The sequence below is a fragment of the Cryptomeria japonica genome, chromosome 6, assembly GCF_030272615.1.
Source record: "Cryptomeria japonica chromosome 6, Sugi_1.0, whole genome shotgun sequence".
Taxonomy (NCBI): Eukaryota; Viridiplantae; Streptophyta; class Pinopsida; order Cupressales; family Cupressaceae; genus Cryptomeria; species Cryptomeria japonica.
In genome coordinates, this window is record NC_081410.1 from 233,289,979 (window position 1) to 233,315,630 (window position 25,652).

Sequence of the window (25,652 nt, forward strand, 5' to 3'; positions counted from 1 at the left end):
GCAAGGTGCCCTAAGCTATTCTCCCTGATTGTAGATTCCTTTCCTTACACTTTTGTGACAGACTGTTATAGTGTTGTTATGTATAACAGAGATGTGCATATATATGCATATATAAAGCTAAGGTATGATCTCTATAATTGGGATGTTAAAAATTGTCAGTCTAGTCTGAATGTTGTTCCTTCATTCTATTTATCTCTTATTCAATGGACTAATGATGTATGATGAATTGATCTGCTCTTATGGGTCAATGCTTGTGATCCTTGGTTCCATACCTCCCTCCAAAGAAGTCTCCTCCTTTATATATCTTTACCTCCCTTTAAAGAGGGACGTCTCTTTGAATGGACCTATCCTTTGTTAACAACCCCTCTTCATTATAAACATTGCTCTTCCATAATCACTTAACATTAAGCATATTATTTGATGCCCTTAATTACTGTCTTTGCTTAATTACATTCAACGCTGCCTTCCCTTTTATCTCTGCTCATGACTATATCACTGTTGTCTTGACCCTTACCCCTGCCTGTAATTTATCATCACTGTTTTATCGCTAATCTAATCATATGTTTGCTAATGGGATTGATCTGCTGATTAGGTGGACTACTGTACGCATCTGATCACTGGATGATATGAGGCACAATGTTCCTTAATGCCCTAATGTAGTTCCATGTTTTATATTCTTACGCCCCTAGGAAGGCGACCTTTGGAAGTCACTGTCTCTTTAGAAGGGTCATAACCTTTCTAAACTGCACCACCTTAATGTTTGTCTTTTCAGGACCAATTGCATGCCCAATCTATTTCTTAATTGTTGATTAAGATCTTGGAATATGTTAAATGCTGGATTATTGCTTATTGTCTATAATGTAGGCACTGTTTGTTTACTTCCTGATTATCACTGCTAATGATATATTATTGTCTATAACTTTGCTCGTTGTTCTTGAAGTGCACATTGGCAATACTGAGGGGAGGGGGGGGGGGGGAATGAATCAATATTGCAATTTTTTAAACCTTTAAAACTTGAGATCACATAGAATATATAATGAACAATTATAAAGACACATACACCAAAATTCTCGTGGAAAACCCTTTCGGGTAAAAAACCCACGGCATCAAAAAAATTCATTAATATAAATGGGCACCAACCCAAGATTACAAATGAGGGCACCGACCCTCCTCAAAGCACCAATTCAAGAAACTGAAGCTCCAACTCCTATCTACCGTAATGTCCCCTTTTCCACTCTAGCTTGTTCTGGGAACTGTTGGCCAATTTTGAGACCCATTGGTCAGTCAAAAGCAGAAATTAGGGTTTCCAACTTTTGTAGAGGTTTGCAGGAGTCGTTTGATGATTGATGAGTTGGAATTCTACAATTCAGATTGTGGATTCTTTTGGGGTTTTTAGAGAGCTTCGTGATGGTGTGACATGCAACTAAATCTGAGGACTTTTCCAAGCTTACTATTTTTAACAAGTGGGGGCGAGGATAGCCTACTTTTCTGGGTTTTTTGGGGGTTTTCAAAGAATCTCGCAATGGTGTGGCATGCAAACAAATCTGAAGACTTTTCCAAACTTAACTATTTTTAGTAAGTTGTGACGGCTACTCAATATGTGGTTAAATTGCATTTGGACACACTTACTATTTTTAACAGTATGCTACTTTTAGTAAGTGACAGTTGCTTCCCAGTTTGTGCCCTAACAGAGTTTGGAGACACTTACTATTTTTAGGGTTTTGAGTGAGCCAGTGCAGCACAGGCTATTTATGGCAGTCCAACTTGGCATGATAATCCAGAGATTCAGTTCTATTTTCAACAGGCTAGTTCAGATGGCTATTTCCGGCAAGTCTGTTTGAGCAGTTTGTCTTCCAGCATTCTTGGAGCTTATTTTGGGCAATTTATGCTTGAGGAAAAATATTTTACAAGTGAATTATTTTTAAGGCGTGATGGACGCCTTAGAAAGAAATATGTTAATTTTATGAAAATAATTCACTTCATTTCCTTGGACACCATATCTCACTTTATGAATATTTCATAAAGTATATTTGCTACCTTGAGGGGGTCGATTTGAAGAATTAAGAATCATTTTTTACTTACGTTGGGTTGGACGTCCCTTTTGAGGTATTTTCTCATTAAAATTATATCCTAGCAATTGACTTGATATTTGTCTATATGGGGTGGCCACTAAAGGGAGAAAATACTTTGGTTCTAAATGAAATATAATTATCCCTTGGGCGATTTGTGTAGGAAGTGAAGTGAACTGAAATGAAATGAGTGCAAATTAAAGGAGATTTGAATGTGGATGTTTAATCCCATATTGGAGGGAAAGGAAGTTCGACTTGAGGAGAAAGCTATAAATATGCACCTTGGCCCTCATTTTTGGTATCCAAGAACAATTTTATAACGAAATGCTGCTGAAATGCAGAGTGATAGCTTCAGGGAACGCTTACCTCCTAGCCATAGCTTGATTTCTTGCTTGCAATACAACAACTAGTTGACCCAAAGACTGCTCTTCATTCATAGGAGTGGATTCAAGATAATGTTGCAGATTTATGTATTAGATTTCTGATTTTTGGGAGTGCTATAGTGTGTTTCCAGGTGGTTGTTTTTCAATATAGCTGAAATGTCTTTTCGTTCGTAGTTCCCTGTGTGTGCGTTAGATCATTTTGGGTACTTGCTCATTCATTTCCTATGCCTTGGGCAAATCATCCTGTAAGTTTTTATTGAATATCTTGGAGTATTAGATTTTATATAGCAAGTCCAACTTTTCAGCTGTAGACGTTTTTGCTAGAGGTGTTTGGGGTTGTGTGTTATGCTGATTGTGATTTGTTGGAGTCATTTCCTCAGTGTTGCCTTAATCGCTTTATGCCCAGGGTCTTTGGAGTGTGTTTAGAGATAATTTGGGTGTGTTGGGAGTGATTTAGATGTGTTTGTGAGGATTTTCATGTTGCTGGTTTGTATTTCTAGCCTACTGTTCATTCATATCAGACTTAGTTTTGGGGGGTTGAAGCTGGTTTTCAGATGTGTGAGTCTATTGGTGTGGTGTGAAGAGTCTTGGTAATAGTTGTAGCTGTTAGTTTGCGTTTTGGCATTTGAATATCCATGATGAATCATATTGTAATGCTGGTTAGTAGTACTAACAACAACTTATTTGAACTCTCTTAGTCCCACTGCATAAGTAGAAGAGGTTGGCCTTGCCACCTAGTTTGGACAATGATTCTAGTAATTTTGTGATCCATGTTTGTATTGTAAAGCTGATTAGTAGTACTGACAGCTATATACTTGGATTGTTGCTCTTTGTCCCACTGCATAAGTGGAAGAGGTTGGCTTGCTGCCTTCTTATCTATTATAACACTGTCCTCCCGTTGAATAAGCGGTTGAGTTGAATGTAATCTCATTTTCAGTCCTCTCGTTGAATAAACGGTTGAGTTGATTGCTATTTCATTTCTAGTCCTCCCGCTACATAAACGGTCGAGTGATTGTTATTCTTTCAGTTGTAATCTTCTAATTGGTCGGTTGCACCACCATACTACTGTAGAAGTTCTTACACCCGCTGGATAAGCGAAAGGGGTTGGCTTGCCACCCAGTATTGTATTTGAGATTTCATTTCCAGCAATTATTTTAGCTAACGATCCCCTTGACACCATATGCTCTCATCCTCCCATACTGGGCTCTCGGTGATCAAAAAGTGAAAGGGTTACTTTCAGCATTTCCTTTCCGCGCAAGTTTGATTACTCTAACCTTAACGGGTGAATCTTGTTGTGATTGTAACTAGAAATAAGTTGAAAAAATTAAGGGGGATATTACATCTACTAAAGCACCAACCCCAGTTCCAGCACAAACTTAAAACATGTCTCAAACAATAACACATCACTGTTCAGCAACACTCTTCAAAACGGTATCCATTTATCAAGTTTTTTTTTATATATCTATCCTTCGAAGAGATGAAAATCGCATCAACTGAACAAAGACATCATCCCCAAAAAATATTAACTTCCAACAGCATTCATATCAACAAAGACTCTCAAAATGCCCCATCTCACTTTTTCGATTTTTCCTCAAAAAACAAATGATGATCACCGCAACTACCCAAAACAAGTCTCAGCAATCATAACTTCTATATTCCAATGCATACTCCATTATCGAGCATCCAATCCAGTCACACTTGCATACGTTTTTATTCACCAAATAGTACAGTTCACTGCCATAGCCAGAAATGAAAACAATCAAAGATTAACACATCATCATGTTTGATAAAACAAACATTTTCTGAAGCTGCCACCACTCAAGAAAGAACAACGCATCATGCAAACCAAATGAAAGACGAAAAAATCTTTCAAATAACGCCTAGCCAATCAACAATAACTTTTGCCTCCTTTTTGAAATAAAACGAGCTTCTATGTGCCTATTGTGTTACACAATAACATCAAATACAAGTAAAAGAGTCATGATAATTGTTTGAAACGCTTTTACAAGAACAACCTGATCAGTCACAGGGGCAGAAAAACGTTTCCAGCAAAGAATATCACCTGACAAAGAGGCATCAAAGATTAAATCAGATTTGCAGCAACAAACTTCGAAACTGTTAGCCATTGTTCAAGCACTTAAATTAACAATTGTCATTTCACGTCCAGGCATACTTGCATAAAAAAAACGCTCAATAAATCTCAACCATTGCCACCTATCAAACACTCAACTCCCAACCTGAACAGATGCTGAAATAAAAAACAACTTTGTGGACAATTCATGGACTAGAATTTGAATCTGAAGATGCGCACAATATCGGACAGAAAGGTAACGCATATCTAAACCAAAAATACAACTGAAAAGTGTCAAACAAAGAAAGACATGTTGGCAGATGATGTGTCTAGTCGAGACAACCAAGCAGGCAGGTGAAGTATCAACCATCTGGCTCACATTGACACTCAAGAAGTTTTACCACACACACAGACAACACAAGTAAAAAACCAGACCGGACAAGCAAACAGCTCAATTCGCTTTACAATCCAATCTTCTTTGTCTAAAAGAGAACAAACAACTTTGACATCAATGAAAAAATGCTCAATAGTTCTCTACACTAATAATTGTTGCCTCCTATTTGTGTTTTTGACTTCTCCTCTTTCAAGTGATGCTTCTTTCCCTTCATACCCCTCATGGTGGAAAGGTCGTGTCTTTTAGTTTTGAAAAGACACATCCTTCAATCACTGCTGCTTGGGAAGAGCAAATAATTAATTCTCTTTGCTTTAGGTTGGTCCCTTCATTAACTTTAACCAACCTTAATAGGCCCCCTTTGTATAGTCAAACATATTTTATTTATTGTTATTTCTGAGTCAGCCATAATAAATAACCGATACTCAGCCCAATATAAATATTCGTTTTGTCTTAGTCAACTGCTAGGGCTTGTAAACTGTGATTCCTCCTACTATGGCAGGGGCATGACAATTTGCCCTATCCAAGATTGCTTGTCCTCAAGCAATTTAAGATTTGGATGTTCAAATATCTCAGCTCCTCCCCATGGAAATCCTTATCTTCTCTTTTTGAGTAGCCCCTTTCTTTTTCCCTTGTTTTGGCATTGAGTCGTGTGGCTTTTTGGATTGCTTCTTTGAGTGTGGTAGGGTCAAAGGCACTCACCAGACCATGGCGTGAATCTAATAATCCTTCTATGAATAGATAAGTGAATTTTTACTAAAATATTTCAGGGGCCATGATGCAAGAGCATCCCCGGTCGATGAGCAATCTTGCATCAACCAAAAAATATATTTGCTTTTCAGTAGTTCTTGTTTTGTGTTGTAGTCTTTGTGTTACTTCCGGAATTCTCCGGTAGTTGTTCCTTTTTCGGTGTGGATCAGATTCTTGGCTTTCAAACGTGTTATTATTCCTTTTTCTAGATTTTCTATTCATTTGGACTCTTTTCTGGCAAGTTATTGCTTCCGGTTTGGTTGTTTCTTGGTTCCGGAGCAATTTTGAGCTTAACGGCTAGTTGGAGATTTCTTCTCTTGCAGAGCGATTTCTAGACTTGCGGATCTAATTGGCACCACGCACGATGTTTTGAGGCCCTTGGTCGACCTTCCTTGGTGGTCCACACTTCATTATTGTCTTTGGCGGAGGTGATCTTCACACTTTGGGTCCGACCTATCTTACACATTTCATTTTCCTATCTTTGGAGACTGCAATCTTTTGTGGCCGACCCGGATGTGTTCCGGATGCTATATATATATTGTTGTAATTGATCCTTAGAGGGACAGCAAGAGATTGTATGAGGATGAATTCATGTTATATAATTTGGATACCTATTGGAGGTCCGGTTGGATTGTAATCTGGAATGTAAGTTGGTCTAGGCCTGTAAGCTTGTATGTACATCGGATGTTGTTGGTTGGTTTATGGTGAATCTATGATGTTGCAGATGTTTGAATTAACATTTTCTCTATATGTTATCATTGCTTCCATTGTGTTACTCTTGCTGCACTGTCCAGACTGTTCTCTTTGAGGACCCTCTTGCCGTGAGTGCATTGGACCATAACCACTAGCCTTTGGAATTTAGTGATATAGTCCTCAGACAATGCCAATTTTATCCAAATCCTATAATGTGAGTAGCTTTTGTTGCGCAACTCTGATTATTATCATATATGTTTCTCCCTTAATTTTGAATGTGAGTTATGATTGGTAGTTGGAATTTGGCAAGGTTTAGCTTAAGACAAGTTTTCTCTCATCACTCTGAGAGAAGGAACGATAGCATCAAAATTGATTTGGATTGACCAACATTGGCCAATAGCATGACCTCAAATAAATTCATGTCTTTGGGTTCACTCTAGTTATTCTCTTATGCTAGACCAACCAAAAAATAAAACCAAACATGGAACATACACTTGAAAACACGAAGTATACACATGAACGTATGAAGACACAAAGCTACAGGAATTATACACATGAATGTATGAAGACACGAAGCATACACAAAGTATACACACAATACATGTATTGTTAAATCCCCTAATTGATCTTTACCCTGCAGGATGGCAGGATCATGCTCTGATGCCAATTTTAATGTCCCCTCCTAATTTGCCCTAGAATTTTGCCCTAAGATCATAATTGCAACAAATTAGGGTTAAGGTTTCATTTTAACAAATAAATATATCTTTAATGATGCAATCCTAGATTTGAATCCTGCAATCACAACATGACAACTTATGCAAATATACACATAATTAATCGTTAGGATTAGGCAAATTCATCATAATAATAGATTACTAATAATACTACTAAGCACATTAGAGTTTGGAGGAAGAGACATGATGTGTCCGCCCGAAGCCATCTCTACACCAAGCCCAAGGGAATGTCTACCATGGCCCTCTTGCTTTCTTGGCAGCTTGTACCTACTTTCCCCATTCACGTCTCACCTTCATGAAGACGTGTGCCCTCTTGCAAGATCGGGGGAGGTTGTAAGGGGGTTACTTGACTTGCCACCCATCTCTTACTCCTCAAGCCTTCCCCCACAAGAGGGATTTCAAACAAGTACATCTATGGTTGGAGAAAGGAAATTATATATTCATCATTATACAGCAAGTCTGATTAGTATGTGAATCTCAGTCACAGAAGATGAGTAAGGAGGCAAGGTAGGGTTCCCTAAGACAGTTGCTCTCCCTCCATGCAGCCCTCCTATAATATGCCCCTTAATTTTTTTTTATTTTTAACACAACAAGATTCACCCGTTAAGGTTAGAATAATCAAACTTGCGCATAAAGGAATGCTGAAAGTAACCCTTTCACTTTCTGATCATCGAGAGCCCAATATGGGAGGGTGAGAGCATACAGTGTCAAGGGGATCATTAGCTCAAATAACTGCTGGAAATGAAAGCTCAAATACAATACTAGGTGGCAAGCCAGCCCCTTCTGCTTATCCAACGGGTGCAAGAACTTCTACAGTAATATGGCCGAGCAACCAGCCAATTAGAAGATTAAAAACTAAAAGAACAACAATCACTCGATCGCTTATGCAACGGGAAGACTAGAAATGAAATAGCAATCAACTCAACCGCTTATTCAGCAGGAGGACTGAAAATGAGATTATAATCAACTCAACCGCTTATTCAACAGGAGGACAGTGTTACAATAGATAAGACCGCGGCAAGCCAACCTCTTCCACTTATGTAGTGGGACAAAGAGCAACAATCCAAGTATATAGTTGTTAGTACTACTAATCAGCTTTACAATGCAAACATGGATTACAAATTTACTAGAATCATTGTCCAAACTAGGCAACAAGGCCAGCCTCTTCCACTTATGCAGTGGGACTAAGAGAGATCAAGAAATTGTTGTTAGTACTACTACCAGCATTACAATATGAATCATAGAAGATAAGAATGAAGAACCAACAGCTGCAAACAATTACCAAGATCACTTTCTCTCCACACCAAAGAACCCACACACCCTATAACCATCTCCACACAAGAAGACGCTCCAAAACGGAAACTATCTAAATCTGATATACTCCCTACTAATTTACTCATAACTCTTTCCACACTTGACAAAATCACCTCCAAACAGATGCAAATGAGAGATACAATGATGGCGATAAGGATGGAAATGAAAGACATCAACTAACATTTCCCAAACGCATGGCACGCAACCCAAAGCACTCCCAGCATAAGGCGTTTACAGCAGAAAACTTCGACTTGCATAATAAAATTCATTACTCCAAGAAAACCAACAAAAACTTACAAGATGAATTGCCCATGGCATAGGAGATGAATCAACAACTACCCAAAATGATCTAACGCACACACAAGGAGCTACGAACGGAAATACGCTTCAGCCATGCCAAACCAGCAACATGGAAAAACACACTACAGCACTCCAAAATCAGAACACCACAAAAATCTTCATCTTCAATGAGCTCCAATCTGCTCCTAAGGATGAGAAATAGTCTCAGATTTAGCTAGGTGCTATCTCTCAAGAACGAAACTAAAGCACTAGGAGGTAAGCATCCCTCGAAGTAGAAAGCCTAACAGCATTCCGACAGCACTTCGTTATCAAACAAGAATGGATACCAAAACAAGAGCCCAGCACTCTCATTTATAGCTTTTGCCAGGCCAAATTCAAATTCAAATGCTCTCCAAATGCGCCCAAACCAAATGCCATTACATTTCACCTTCATTAGGCATTGCATTTCGTTTTATTTCCTTTACACAAGTTCGCCCAACTAACATTCACCATAAATCGCCATTTTTGATAAATATAAGACTCATAAAATAATATTGGTGAAATTGTACTTTGGTGTCTCAATATGGAGGAATATTTCGCCAAATAGACTTAGGATAAAAGTAATATTTCCCTTCTCTAAGTCGTCCAAGATCATAGCAAAGTCACCTTATTAAAATTGCTAATAATGTGTAAAGTGAGCACTCAACAATGACTTATAAATAATAATATAACTTAGGCAATCTTACTTAGGAAATCATCCAACTTGCCTTAAGTTATAATTTAATTAAAACGCCATGGCGACCCCTTGAAGTCACAACATAAATTCCGCCTAGGCCATGGGGAATAATAAAGTATTAAAAAATACTTTTGCTTCCAAAAACTAAATACTACCAAAATGAGTTGAGGCCAAGGCACTGAACTACATTGCAGAAAATAGTCATCTGAGTTCAAACACAGGATCCTGCCAAAAATAACACTGTCGGACATAGCCACTAAGCTGAGCTGCAGAAACCTTGCCAAAAAAAGCACTGCTAAAAGATAGTACTTACTATAAATAGCACACTGCTAAAAATAGTAAGTGTGTCAAGAGTCATTTTCATCACATTCTGAGCAGCAGTCATGACTTACTAAAAATAGTAAGTCTGGAAATCATCTCCGAAGAATTTGCATGTCAAACCACACTGGAGCTCTCAAAAACCCCAAAAAAACCCTATAAAGCAAACAGTCGTCAACTTGTCGCAATTTACTAGAAATAGTAAATTCAGAAATCTTCTCTGATTGGAAAGCATGTCATACCATCCTAAAGCTCACGAAAAATCCAGAGAGAATCTAGAGAGAAAACTGTAGAACTCCTACAAACACCTCTCTGAAAACCTTCCTAAAGACAGAAACCCTAATTTAGTCTCTAGTTAGCCTACGGGTTTCCAAAATAGGCTAAGAATCCATCCATCATTCTAGAACTGAGAAGGGGACATTACACCTCCACCACACATCCATGGCTGGACATGCTTGTGTTTATTAACAGTCCTCAACATAGGGTTTGGAAGGGAATTTGCAATAGGGTGCCATTAGTCTTTCTCTCCCTTTCACCATGCAATTGAGCGCCCTACTAGCTGTTTTCTCCCTATGTGCCACTGTAGCAGGGTGCCCTAAGTTGTTCTACCTAATTACAGATTCCTTTCCTTACACTTTTGTCATAGACTGTTGCAGTGCTGTTATGTATAACAGAGATGTTCATATATATGAATTTATAAAGCTAGGGTATGATCTCTATATAACTATTGGAATGTTAGCAATTGTCAGTCTGGTCTGAATGCTGTTACTTTATTCTATTTATCTATTATTCAATGGATTGATGATGTCTGATGAACTGATCTGCTCTTATGGGTCAGTGCTTGTGATCCTTGGTTCCATGCCTCCCTCCAAGGAAGTCTCCTCCTTTATATCTCTTTACCTCCATTTGAAGAGGCACGTCTCTTTGAAAGGACCATCCTTTGTTACCAACCCCTCTTCATTATAATTGTTGTTCTTCCATAATTGCTTCACATTAAGCATATTAGCTGCCCTTAATTACTGTCTTTTTCTTAATTACATTCATCACTACCTTCCCCTTTATCTCTGCTCGTGACTATATCACTGCTGTCTTAACCCTTATCCCTGCTCGTTAATTTATCATCATTGTTTTATCGCTACCTAAATCTGATCATATGTCTGCTAATGGAATTGATCTGCTGATTAGGTGGACTGCTGTACGTATCTGATCGCTGGATGATATGAGGCACAATGTTCCTCGCTACTCCTTTAATGCCCTAATGCAGTTCAATGTTTTATATTCTTACACCCCTAGGAAGGCGACCTTTGGAAATCGCTGTCTCTTTGGAAGGGTCATACCCTTTCTTAATTGCACCAACTTAATGATTGTCTTTTCAAGACCAAATGCATGCCCGATCTATTTCTTACTTGCTGATTAAGATCTTGGAACATGTTAAATGCTGGATTATTATTTGTTGTCTATAATGTAGGCGCTCTGTTTACTTCCTAATTATTGCTGCTAATGATATATTATTGTCTCTAACTTTGCTCGCTATTCTCTGCACTGATAATTACTGCCTCCTATTTGTGTTTCTGCCTTCTCTTTAAAATGATGCTTATTTCCCTTTATACCCCTCATGGTGAAAAGGTCATGTGTTTTAGTTTTGAAAGGACACGTCCTTCAGTCACTGCTGTTTGGGAGGAGTAATTAATTAATTTTCTCTTTGCATTAGGTCAGCCCCTCCATTAACCTTACCCAGCCTTAATTGACCCCCATTGTATAGTCAAAACATATTTTATTTATTGTTATTTCTGAGCCATCCCTGATAAATAACTGATACTCAACCCAATATAAATATTTGTTTTGTCTTAATCAGCTGCTAGGGCCTGTGAACTGTGATTCCTCCTACTATGGTGGGGGCATGATGTTGGAAACAAGGAACACTAAGAGGGGGGCGTAAATCAGTGTTCTGCAATTTTTAACATTCTTAATCTGTCCTTTAAACCACTTAATGCAAATGAATAAAAGTAGATTGCAGAAACACAAAGCAAATAACAATAACACCGTAACACCGGGATTTTTACGTGGAAACCTGGTTAAGGGAAAAACCACGGTGGGATTGAGAACCACAATATTAATATACCTTGTTAGAAGTATAATAATATTACATGAGGGGAATGCACATGCATTCAAGCACACTGCCTAGAGCTCACTGCTCAAATTACAATAATGGCTACAACCCCTGGAAGGCTCACTGCCTTACACATGATTATAGATAATAATTGGAATGTCTAAACTGATAAACAGCATCTACAAATGCCAAAAACAGTTCCAGTTAAGCACAAAAGACTCTGTTCTACAACACCGCTTTGTTCTGCTATTCTACTAAATTCCACAGCACAAATCCTTTGGTAGCACACGTGAAACTGTGCACAATCGTTCATACACACTTCCACACAACTACTAATATCAAAAATGATCATATCAATCGGTCATATATCTGCATCAATATTTTAGGTCATCATCATGTCGGCCCAAAAACGCATAACACGCAAATGAAACATGTTACCCAAGTCGGCTCAATCCAATCCAAAACAATCATGCAGACCAAAGCAAATTGTCCACACGCTTCCCACATGTCAGCTCACTAACCTCGAACACACAAACAATCGCCAAAATCACTCGCACGAACCACACAATGAATCTTCACACGTTACTGCTAATAAGCACTGTTCAACTCAAAAACCTGTCAACCGGATCTTCCAATTTACACAAGACTCATCACCGGAGGCCATAAACCTAGAATAAGGCATATTACACGTCTACAATGCATCTCCGAGATTTGCAACACAAAATACTCAACACAACTAAACCGCCAATCAAAACACTGCACATTCTGCCAGATGTCTTATTCTTCCCACCGGACCTCACCAAGCCTCAATCAATCTTCCAATATGAATGAATTATGAACTGCGAATTGAATATCTGACTCTAGTTGCCATCAATGACAACATCTGAACAACAATGCAGTGTCTCTTGCCAACACATGACACACCACTCACCTACTGTATAGTGGAAGACATTGGTTATATTGGTTTGACAATAGTCCATTCACTTGCTATACCATGTACTTCACTGTCCTACAATGTGGCATTTAAATATCATGAACTGTCTTACATAAAATTGGAGACTTATGGAACATGAATTATATGGAGGCTGAATATAAAGCCCATAATCCATTGATGTGCATTCATACTTCTTGATTCAATCTTATTCTCTACCGATGTGAATTATTATAATAAAGAGACTTGTGAAAATGGTACCTAGACAAAATACAACTGCCCTAAGGCAGTGTACCCGAGATCTCAATTAACTTTGTCTACCCTAGTTGAAGGATCGTTAGGGTGTATCAAATTTTGTGATAATTAAAGTGTCTATGTTGTATGCTGAGATTCTGCTGGTGTCTTTTGTGATCTGGAGGTTTTATAATCATTAAACTCTTATTGGAGTTAATTAATGCAATTAATATGCAAGCATTTGATGTTTGAGACCTCTCGGTGCAGCTTATATAGCTTAGGGACTAATCATAGGATGCTAGTATGCAGCAGGTCAGCGACTAATGTGCATGAACCTACAAGGACAAACTAACTAGCACCCATTGTTATTTCCATGGTTGGCACTCTTGACCAATACTTGTCGAGTTCTTTGCAAAACGAGTTTTCCCCATGTTTACTCACTAGAGAAGCTCATCATCTTTCTGGTGAGTACTCAGCAAGTTTGACAAAAAAAAACTCACCAAATGCACCAAAACTACAAAAACACAAAAAAAATGTAAAAAAAAAAAAAAAATTCAAAAAGTCGCAATTTTTCTCTATAAATGCATTACCACCCCTCACACTTCCTCACACAACACTTGCAGAGCAAATATTCTTCACAAAAATGTGCCAAAAACCTAATTTCTACCCTAAGTGATAAAATTGTGAACTGGTGTGTGACAAGAAGTTTTGGTCGTTGGGGGCATCGTCCCCAAACCCCCATGAGGGACGTTGCCCCTCAACCCCATTGAGGTCTTCACTCCTAGACCACCACTAGTTATTGGGATCTCTTCTTATATAAGAAATCTGATTACAATGAGGGTATTTGGAAGTGGAGACTGTTGAAATATAGCTAGGTTGCATCCCTTGATTGGGCTGACCTAGCCTTTGAATTTCTAATTAGCCATTGGCCTTAGAAATTCAGCATATAAGCTGGACCTATTTGTAATCATATGAGACTGGACCTATTTGGGCGTATGAGCTATGTGTAACGTGTTATATGGCAAGACCCAAAGCAAATGTAACTCGTAACTTGTAAAACAATTTTTGTATTTTGGTGCCAAATTCATTGTAGCCGACCAAGGCAAATAGGTCGCAGGTATCTCCTATATAAGCAAGGCGATCTAAGCAATCCAATACACCATTCATGCATTCATTCAATCCAGTGATCTGATCTGCAAGCGAATACATTCAAGACTCAGCAAATTTCTCCTAAGACTCAACGAATATACATTGAAGGCCTGCAATCATGCTCTGAGGTCAGCGAACTTACCTTGGAGATCAGCGTATTTATTCTGAGCCATAGTGCATCTCTCTAGCTGAGCGAATCCAGTCAAGGGTGGCAATTATCATCAAATTGTTGTGCTTTTGATCTGCACCAGGTCTGCCCTATTTGTGATTGAAGGGACAAGTCAAATTCTGATCAGAATTCGAGATTCAGATAAGTCAGTTGTTCATGCCCTAGGTGGGCGAATTTGTACTTGGCTATCTTTTGACATTAATATAATCTGATCTGAATCTTGTTGCTGGGTTTTTCCTCCAAGAGGGAGGTTTTCCCAGGGTATATGTTTGTTATGTGTCTATTTTGCTTTGAATACTGATTTTCTGCTCTTTACTATTAATCTGGTTGCTAAAATAAACATGGTACCAGAGTTAGGTTTGCTCTAAGTAATCAGATTAACAGTAATCTCTCACTTTCAGTCTGCTGTTCTTATTTCAGTCAAGATGGTGACAGGGCTGAAGGTAGAAGACAGACTTGAGGGGGCATTGAATTTCACTTCTTAGAGGGTTCGTGTCCTTCTTGCACTTGAGGAAAATGATCCACTTCAGTTTGTAGTAGGACAAGATCAAACTGAGCCTACAGATCAAGAGGAGTTACATCGGTTCAAGAAGAATGTCATCAAAGCCAAGAAGATTCTAATTGATTCTGTGAAAGATCATCTTGTTCCTATCATCTCCAAGATGTCTTCAGCCAAGGAGATGTTCAAGTAGCTAGAAGAAATGTATGAGATCAACGACATAAGTAGGGCACTCGCATTAAGGCAACAACCGCATTAAGTCAAGATGGCAAAGGGAGAATCAATCATGGCTTTCTTCATGAAGATTTCAGAATTAAAAGATCAGCTCGATGCCATTGGAAGTGAAGTTGTGGACAAAGACATTGTTATGATTGCATTAAATGGTCTTCCTCACTCTTGGGAACCATTCATTCAAAGCATAAGCGAGAGAGCCAAATTCTTGAGGAATGATTAAGAGCTCCCATGGAGAAGACAATCATGTCCTTGCTGCCCAATCAGTCAAGAAGAAAGGTGGGTATTGGAAGAAGAACAATTTCAAGAGAAATAGAGATTTCAAACCCTCTGCTGCTCCTGATTCAAGAAAGAAGCTGAAGGATCTATCTCGCATTCGATGTTTCAGATGTGACAAGTTTGGTCACTATGCGAAGGAGTGTCAATCTCAGCCCAAGCAGCAAGAGGCAAACCTAAATGAAGTTTTAGATCAGAAAAATAATGAAGACTTCCGCTTCATTTATGTCTTGTCAACCAACATTCCTACAGATAGTGACACTTGGCTGATTGACAGCAAGGCATCTAGGCACATCACGGGCTACCTCGAGCAACTTTCAGATTTGGTAGAGGAGTCCAACGTTCATGTTGTTATTGGTGATGATGCTCGATATTCTGTAAGAGGTTTTGATGCTACTTCTCTTAACTTAGATTCTGGAATTTCTCTTCAGCTAAGTGATGTTTTGTTTGTACGGGGAATTAAAAGGAATCTAATCTCAATATCTGCCCTAGAAGATAAAGGTTATCAAATTGCATTTTCTGAAGGAAGAGTTCTTGCATGGCCTAAGAAATCTAGCATCAAATCAGCTTGTGTCATTGGAAATAGATTTGAGAGTCTCTACAAGCTTTCAGCCCGTCCTATTCAAGCTCTCATCCATGAAGAACCTAATTCAAGCGAACTATGGCATAGAAGACTTGGACATCTTTACTTTCGTGCGCTTCCCATACTTGAGAAGATGGTTAAAGGTATGCCTAAACTCAGTCATATCTATGATGATACATGTAAAGGTTGTGCTATGGGTAAAAACACTAAGAGTCCATTTCATAAAAGTGAATCTAGGTCTAAAGAGAAACTAGCTCTTGTTCTTTTTGATTTATGTGGACCTATGTCTGTTGCATCTCCAAGTGGATTATTATATTATGTAACCTTCATAGATGACTACTCTAGGAAAACATGGATTTACTTTCTAAGAACAAAAGAATATGATGAAGTCTTAAGTAGATTTAAAGAATTTAAAGCCTTAGCTGAAAACTTATCTGAGAAAAGAATTAAAGTACTAAGATCTGACAATGGAAGTGAGTACAACTCGAGTGGATTTCATGATTTCTATGTAGAGGCAGGGATTAAGAGGGAGTTTTGTGTTCCTTACAACCCTCAACAAAATGGGGTTGCAGAAAGAAAGAACAGATCCATAATTGAGGCAGCAAAGGCAATGATTCATGACCAAGACTTGCAGATGTTTCTATGGGCTGAAGTAGCTAGGACTGTTGTCTATATTCAGAATAGATGTCCTCACCATGTCTTGAAGGATATGACTCCGAAAGAAGCTTTCTCAGGAACTAAACCAGACATCAGCCACTTGAGGATCTTCGGAAGTCCAGTTTATGTTCATGTTCCTAAAGACAAGAGAACCAAACTGGAACCTTCAAGCAAGAAGGGTATTCTTGTGGGCTACAGTGAAACCTCCAAAGCCTTCAGAAATACATTGAGGTTGGTAGAGATGTTACTTTTGAAGAAAATGTTGGATTCAAGAAGTTTAAAAGTTCGTTAATAGAAACTGATAATGAAGCTAATGGAAATCAAGATATGGATATTGATCATGATGCTAAGATTCAGAGGGAGTCTTCAGAACCTACAGATCATAATGATTCAATTGAGCCCATGGATCCCACTGATGGGCCGAGAGATATTACAGTGAGTAGGAAAAGACCTCTTTGGGTAAGGAACACCATTCAAGAAGCTGAAAAGTTTAAAGCCCCCAAAGGCACCTTCGGAGAAAGTAGGAGACCTTGGAAGTTCTCCAACTATGTTGCATTGATGTGCAACATCATTGAGACGGAACCTTCTAGCGTTGAAGAAGCTATGAACCAGCAAGCATGGAAAAACGCTATGGATGAAGAATATGAGTCTATCATCAAGAATGATGTGTGGGATATTGTGCCTAGACCCAAAGGTAAGTCTATTGTATCCTCTAATTGGTTGTTCAAAATTAAACATACTGTTGATGGAAGTATTGAGAAGTATAAGGTTAGATTTGTAGCTCGTGGATTCTCTCAAAAGGAAGGCATAGATTATGAGGAAACATTTGCTCCTGTTGCTAGATATACTTTCATTAGAACTATAATAGCTATTGCTGCAGCTAAAGGCTGGAAGTTACATCGGATGGATGTAAAGACTGCATTCATAAATGGTGTCATTGAGGAAGAAGTCTATATTGAACAACCGGAAGGTTATGAGATTCATGAAAGAGAATCTCACGTTTCCAAATTGAAGAAAGCACTATATGGCATTAAGCAGGCCCCTCGTGCTTGGTATGAAAGAATTGACAAATATTTGGTAAGCTTGGGATTTTGTAAGAATGATGTTGAGCCTAACCTTTACTTCAAAGTGTTTGATGGTGAAATGCTAATTCTGGTTTTATATGTGGATGATTTATTTCTAACTGGTGAAGATAGTCTCATCATTAGATGCAAGAAAGAATTAGCTTCAGAATTTGAAATGAAAGATTTAGGCCCAATGCATTACTTTCTAGGACTAGAAGTATGGAAAAGACCTAACGAAATCATTCTAAGTCAAGGAAAATATGCTATTGATATCTTGAAAAGATTTGGAATGTTGGATTGCAAACCTATGTTTACTCCTATGGAAACCAACTTGAAAAAGTTAAGAATATCTGCTGCTAATTCTAATTTTGTAAATCCAACCGAGTACAAGCATTGATTGGATCCTTGATGTATCTAGTTAACACTAGACCAGACATTTGTTATGCAATTAGTGCTCTCAGCCAGTTCATGAACAAACATAAGCATGTTCATCTTGTTGCAGCCAAGCATATCTTGAGATATTTGCGTGGCATAGTTGGCTATGGCTTGAAGTACTCCCTTAATACTGTCATCACCTTGGAAGGTTATTCTAACTCTGATTGGGCAGGGAATGTCACTAACAGAAAGAGCACTTCAGGAGTATGTTTCAGTTTGGGATCTGCCATGATTTCTTGGGGTAGCAGGATACAGTCCTCAGTTGCATTGAGTACAGCTAAAGCAGAATGCATTGCGTCAAGTGTGGCTTCAAGGGAAGCAGTGTGGCTTCACAAGCTTCTTGTTGGGTTGTTTGGACAACCTTGGGAACCCACAGTCATTCGTTGTGATAACCAGAGTTGTATAAAGATGTCTGTCAATCATGTGTTTCATGATAGATCAAAACATGTGGAGACTCATTATCACTATGTGTTAGTGACATGGTACAGAGAGGTGCCATTCAGCTGAAATACATCAGCACTGATGAGCAAATAGCAAATGTTCTCACCTAGCCTCTTACTCGAGTGAACTTTGAATACTTCAGAGATAAGCTTGGAGTTGTGGATAACATAGCTCTGGCTGAGAGGGAGTCTCAGCTTCCATGATACATTAAGTTGTATCTTCCACCCTTTGCGGGCAATGCAAGGTGGTGTTGTATTCTTCTATGGGAGAAGATTTCGGGTGAAAAACCTCTTCCACCCTCTGCAGGCAATGCAAGGTGGATCTATCCTCTACAAGTATGCATGATGGATATCATGGAAAGAGTCCATGAAGTATTTAGATCACCCTCTGGGGAGTACCATGGTGATGGTCACAATGTGACTTGATTATTCAAGGGATCCTCCCTAGCTAAGAGGGAGTGTTGAAATATAGCTAGGTCGCATCTCTTGATTGGGCCGACCTAGCCTTTAAATTTCTAATTGGCCATTGGCCTTAGAAATTCAGCATATAAGTTGGACCTATTTGTAATCATATGAGACTAGCCCTTTTTGGGCGTATGAGCTATGTGTAACGTGTTATAGGGCAAAACCCAAAGCAAATGTAACTTGTAACTTGTAAAACAATTTTTGTATTTAGGCGCCAAATTCATTGTAGCTGACCAAGGCAAATAGGTCGCAGGTATCTCCTATATAAGCAAGGCGATCTAAGCAATCCAATACACCATTCATGCATTCATTCAATCCAGTGATCTGATCTGCAAGCGAAAACATTCAAGACTCAGTGAATTTCTCCTAAGACTCAGCGAATATACATTGAAGGCCTGCAATCATGCTCTGAGGTCAGCGAACTTACCTTGGAGATCAGCGTATTTATTCTGAGCCATAGCGCATCTCTCTAGCTGAGCGAATCCAGTCAAGGGTGGCGATTATCATCAGATTGTTGTGCTTCTGATCTGCACCAGGTCTGCCCTATTTGTGATTGAAGGGACAAGTCAAATTCTGATCAGAATTCAAGATTCAGATAAGTCAGTTGTTCATGCCCTCTGTGGGCGAATTTGTACTTGGCTATCTTTTGACATTAATATAATCTGATCTGAATCTTGTTGCTGGGTTTTTCCTTGAAGAGGGAGGTTTTCCCAGGGTATATGTGTGTTATGTGTCTATTTTGCTTTGCCTACTGATTTTCTGCTCTTTACTATTAATCTGGTTGCTAAAATTAACATAGAATCAACAACTTAGATAATTATATTTATCACTATCATAATACCATTGATCAATGATGAAGTATCATACTGTCAGTATCAAAGATTCAAATACCATTATTATTATATAATACAATACAACCTTCAGCCTTACAAGAAAGGTAGACAACAAATCAGAGGAGGTCATTGATTTGGTCAAGAGCGAGCCACAAACACATCCTTCAATGTTGAGCGAGGAGCTGCAACAAAGTGCAAAGATTAGAACCTCTCCCCAAGTTTTCACCAGACTAGGGAAGAGGAAGATGTATAATATTCTAATATGCAATTTATGAATTATGATGATGATTTTCAAAGACAATCATCATAAATTCATAATTGTTGTCAGCTAACTATTATATCAGGATTTTGCATGATGATGTTATTTTGTACTCAATTTGTATTCAAATGAATCAATTTTAATAGAAAACAATTTTGCATTCATTTATGATTAATGGACTCATTGAATATATATTGTCTTTTTTGAAAAAAACAATGTGCTTATAAATAAATTTAAGCAATTTTTTAAGTTGCTGAGTCTTTGTTAAATTGCAAATTTTGGGTCTGTCAAGTTCTTGCCGAGTCTGAGTTTGCGAACTATGGTCATTCTCCATTGATTAAATTGCTGTTTTTGTCTGAATGTCATGAGAAGGCTGGGATGAAAATAAGTTATAAGTTATATTCTATTTGAATCAGGGGTATGGCAAAGTTTTTTAAAATTTAATGAACACTGCTACCAAATGGGGACAACCATGAACTTAAATGGCACCGAACACATTATTTGAAGCTCTTTAGTGAGTTTGAAAAAAGTTATGTTTCTTCTCTTCAATTGGTTGTGAGTAATGGCTTAACCATCAATTCCTATTTATTTCTTTGGCGGGATAATTTGCAAATAAACGCTCTTGAAAATAATGTCTAGCCTTGATATGAGAATCCTGGTACAGAGGAGGCAATCCACAACAGTGAGAATCAGAGCCAATGTAACTCTCAGACTGAAATAATATAAACTTTTCAAAGCTTGAAAACAGATATTCTTGAGGAGGCAAGAAATGAATGCAATTCCAGCTTGTAAAAGTTTGATCAAACTCATCCGTGAATAAAACCACCAGCAAATCTAATTCATATCCCATTTAGTGTAATAAAATGAGAACCAATTCCTAATTGCATATAAAATGACATAGATTCTGCTAAAAGGATCGACAAGTCTTACTTGTTCAAAGTCGTTCCTACGAAAGTGTCTACACACCTGCATGTAGGAAAAAATAAAATCTCACTCTTTCAACAAAAGATTGATTTTCAGTAATGCTAAAAAGAAAGCTGGGCCCATTACCGTAGAAAGTAACATAAGCAAATCCTTTTCTTTTTCTTTCGAAATGCCATTTGCGACAATGTCCTGCCATTCATACATATTTACATAACTGTCCAAATTTAAGAAGGGCAATGTTTTAATTAATGATAAAATCGCTGCTGTTGATGTGCATAACTGAGGAACATAAGTAACTCACAGAAGAGAAGGTGAAATTGTGTTGAAAAAAATCGCAAACCCAAGAAAGGCCTGGAGAACACATGAGTTCGCCTGAAAACCTCGAATTCGACCAGAATTAAGTCATATAATTTCTCTCAAAGCTCGCCACGCAAATGGAGTTTGTAAACTGCAAGTGCTCAGTGTTTTGAAGCAATGCCATTTGTAATAAAATTTGCTTCCCCCTTCCAAACTTTGGTGCTCAGTGTTTTGAAGCAATGCCATTTGTAATAAAATTTGCTTCCCCCTTCCAAACTTTGGTCCATCTTCGGTGAAAAGCCGGTTCTTGCTTTCTAAGGCAAAATTAACCACTTGATAAATGTAATCAAATATATCTAATTACTCTAGATTAGGAGCACAACCAACAAAAGTTAAATTATATATAAAAATTAAATGTAAAAGAATGATTTTTATATAGAAAATGACGTTTAATTTTTCATAGTATTAGAATTTTAGGGTAGATTCAAATGGTTATTATAAAATTTACAATAAATATATACTTGACTTGAAAATCTAATTGTCACGCCTGTGAAAGTGAACTAATGTGTGGAATTAAACTTATATCTACAAAAATGAATAAGCAAAAGTTTGACTATTAGAATTTGCTCACCAAGATATTTCAATATATAAATTTTGGTAAAGACTAGTAAAGTTTACGAACACCTTTAAGGAATTCGTTGAATTATGAAGGTCCTATTTTTTGTAAGTGGGCCCCTAGACAAATCGATTTAATGGCTTTGGAAAAAGGATCAAAGACAAAAAGCAAGCATACAATAGGTCTAGGATGATGTCACAAAAAATAATGTAAAACTAATTCCTCTTAAAGTACATTTGGCCTATGTTTTCTATCAAATTCCAGCATTCTTAGATGATTTCAAAATGAATCGATGAATGTCCCTAAATATGACAATATGACACACAAGTCTATGACAAACATGAGCTAGGTATGTTGGATCCCAAAATTGTTGCTCCAGTTCCTAGAATTGGATCTCACTCATAAGGCTAGGGTTGTCATCGTGCAAGTGAAATCAACTCATCAATAAATTATGGAGGGTTAAAAGCCTAGCTCAACAAGAGTGGGTTTCATCTCCTTCTCATTGAAATTAGCTTAAACTTAGGAGGGTATACCTTAGCAAGCATTGATATCAAATTAAATAATTCCTCAAATGTAAATCCTTTTGTTGAACTTTATCAAACCCTAGAGTTTGAACCACCCTGAACTGAATTCCCAGAAGGTAGTCTTCAGTTCCTCTTTGGACCTCAAGAAGAAGAATTTCATATAGTAACAACCTCCACAAGTCTAATGCAAGGAAACCCACCTCCTAGTGGAAATAATCCACCACCACCACCAGACCCAACATTTGAGTTCCCCATATCTGATCATCATGATAATGTCAATCTCAAGAACATTCCAACATCTTCCCTCCCTAAATTCTATGGATTGGTGACAAAGGATCCAGACACATACTTGTTTGAGTTTGATGTTCTTTGTAGGAGTTTTGACTATACTACAAATGCCCATAGACTCAAAATATTTCCTGCAACCTTGAAGGAATCATCTTTAAGATGGTTCATGAGATTGGGTAGTAGCACAATCAATACACGGGATGAGATGAAACAATTATTTCTTGCAAAATATAAAGATTATTGTAGAGGCACTGATCGTCATGGAGATGATATCTTTAGAATAACACAAAAAGAGGATGAGAGTCTTGAAGATTATCTGGAGAGGTTTTTGTTTAGTGTCAAGAAGTCCAAACATAGTACTCTAAATGAAGATTCCCTCAAGTTGATATTTTTGAGGGGGAGCTGATATCTGTGAAGCTTGAGGCGGTTTTACTTATTCTTTGGATCTTATGGGAGGAGGTGATATTACACAGTCCACTTGAGCTGAAATAGGACAAATTTGTAACAAGTATTCCAGATCTTCTTCTAAGAAGAATAGGCGTTTCAAGCCAAGAACACCTTCATCAGCATCTGGTACTGGAGTTTCCAGAATGGAACTTAGTCATTTATTGAAGGACTTTAAGGAGGACATCATAAATAATATGGCTACTCAGTTGGATACACTTTCAGCTAAGAAGAAGCATGAAGAAGCTGATGCATTTCTTGCAGAATTTTGCCCTCATTGTAGACAGTGAAAGAAGGATTGCAGATGCAAAATGGTTGCAAATGTGGAGGTTCCTGACTTCAAGCCAATACAAGGTGAGGATGAGCAAGTCTTCTATGTTGCTCAAAGAAGGCCAAATTTTCAAAGACAAGGTATGCCTTCGGATCCACTTTCTTTTTATGGTTATAGTGGAAATTCTTATGTACCAAATAACCAATGGCAACCACCATATGCTCAAAATCTTCGTAATTATCAAAACTGGTATGGTTCTCAAGACCAAGGGCAGCATTTTGCTAATCAAATGCCACAAGGGAATAGGTATCCACCTCAGGGACAAGGAAGTCAGTTTCAAGGGAATTGGCAACCTACTCCTCAATGGAGGGGGAGTCAGCCATGGAATGCCCAATCTTCTAATTATCAACAGCCACAACCTCCTGCAATAATGTCTCCTCTTGTAGCCACTGCAGTCCCACCTAAACCAATGCGGTTGCCCACTCAACCAATGCCAAATCCTAATATCAAATCTCAGCAACAACAACAAGCTTATTCAGCTGATCTTAATCAATACCTAGCCTATTCTCTATCTCTAAGTGATATTCACCTTCGATCTGGGACAAAACTACCTAATCCATCTCCTCCAGTTATCACTGAGATACGAGAAGAACAAGAAATATTTGATCCAACAGATATAATACCTCAGAAGTAGATATTACCACCATTTCCCCAGAGATTGAAAGAAAAGGAAGTTCTCATAGAACAAGAGCAAGGCTTTGATATTATAGATCAACCGAAACATGTTTGTGTTAAAATTCCATTGTTGCAAGCAATAAAAGATGTTCCTATTTATAGTAAGGCACTGAGAGAAGCATGTCTAAAAAAACCTGGGAGGAAGAAGAAGGATCCGCAAACAGTGCATATTATGGGTCAACTGGCAGATATTATGTTAGGCAAGGTTGTAATTCCAAAATATTTTGATCCAGGTAGTCCTGTTGTAAGTATAGTCATTAATGGCAACTAGATAAGAAATGTTTAATTGGTTTAGGGGCAGCCATTAATGTGATGACAAGAGAAGTAATGAAACAACTTGAAATCAATAGTCTAAGGCCTACACCCATAGTTCTACAGCTTGTTGATAGCTCTACATTGAGACCTGATAGTATGATTGAAGATGTAGTGGTTATTTTGGATTCCTGGGAATGCCTTGCAGACTTTATGATTCTATCTCCAAAGGCAACATTGGGAGGATATTCGGTAATTTTGGGAAGACCTTGGCTTGCCACAGCTAATGCATATATTGGGTGTAGATCAAGGGATATAACTATTTCAGATGGTAACTCTACAAAAACATTAGCCTTGTATTCTCCTGCACAACCCCAGTATGATCAACAGCAGTTCGTTTGGCCTATTTTGGGAGAAGAATCTGAGGAAGTTGACTCTATTAATCACCTTATGATGATTAATTGAGGGTCATTCATGCAATTGCATGATGAAGACTCAATTCTTTATAAAATTCTGATAAATGAGTTGATACAAGAACAACAATTGCAGGAGTTGGTTCCGAATATTGCAGGTTTGAACTTTCCTGCAACCACTGATATATTGCATAATTTGTTGCCACAGGAAGTCTCTTCTTCTCATTTTACTAATATGAACCAGATTGATCTTACTATCAAGATAGAAGTTGATTTGAATATCAATAAAGATCTTTCATATACTCAAAAGGGGACCCTCGTGGACTTGTTGAAATGTCATAAAAATGCTTTTGCATGGGATTACAAAGATATGCATGGGATAGATCCAACAATTTGTACCCATCGTATCTATATAAAAGAAGAATGTTGCCCACTCAGACAACCACAAAGAAGAATCAATCTTGCATTAAAAGAAATAGTTAAAGAAGAATTGCAGAAGTTGTTAAAGGCCGGATTTATCTATCCTATCTTTGATAGCCAATGGGTATCACCTTTGGTAATAGTCCCTAAGAAAGGAGGAAAATGGAGGGTATGTGTTGATTATAGAGCCTTGAACTTAGTAACAAGAAAAGATCACTTTTCGTTACCATTTGTGGATCAGGTATTGGATTCTTTGGCTGGTAAAAGATATTTTTCATTTCTTGATGGATTCAGTGGTTACAATCAGATTCAGATAGCCCCGGAGGATCAAGAAAAGACAACATTTACTTGTCCTTGGGGCACATATGCATATTATGTTCTTCCTTTTGGGTTAT

At 38.0% G+C, this 25,652-nt stretch overlaps 1 protein-coding gene across 12 annotated transcripts in view; it reads right to left on the minus strand.

Moving 5' to 3' along the window:
• The window catches only part of LOC131071470 (uncharacterized), a 216,919-nt gene extending 195,345 nt beyond the window's left edge, over positions 1 to 21,574 (minus strand). For 3 of the 12 annotated variants that reach the window (XM_058007330.2, XM_058007340.2, XM_059207329.1), the window contains exons 1-3: positions 21,299 to 21,570; positions 21,124 to 21,186; positions 21,004 to 21,039 (exon numbers count right to left, since the gene is read on the minus strand). In XM_058007330.2, the coding sequence (XP_057863313.2) occupies positions 21,004 to 21,039; positions 21,124 to 21,186; positions 21,299 to 21,361 (162 nt within the window). In that variant the 5' untranslated portion in view covers positions 21,362 to 21,570. Of the gene's footprint in view, positions 1 to 4,467; positions 4,515 to 21,003; positions 21,040 to 21,123; positions 21,212 to 21,298 lie in introns of all 12 variants that reach the window. The other 9 variants (XM_058007334.2, XM_058007331.2, XM_058007332.2 and 6 more) reach the window with 6 other exon arrangements.
• Between the last annotated feature and the right edge of the window lie 4,078 nt (positions 21,575 to 25,652).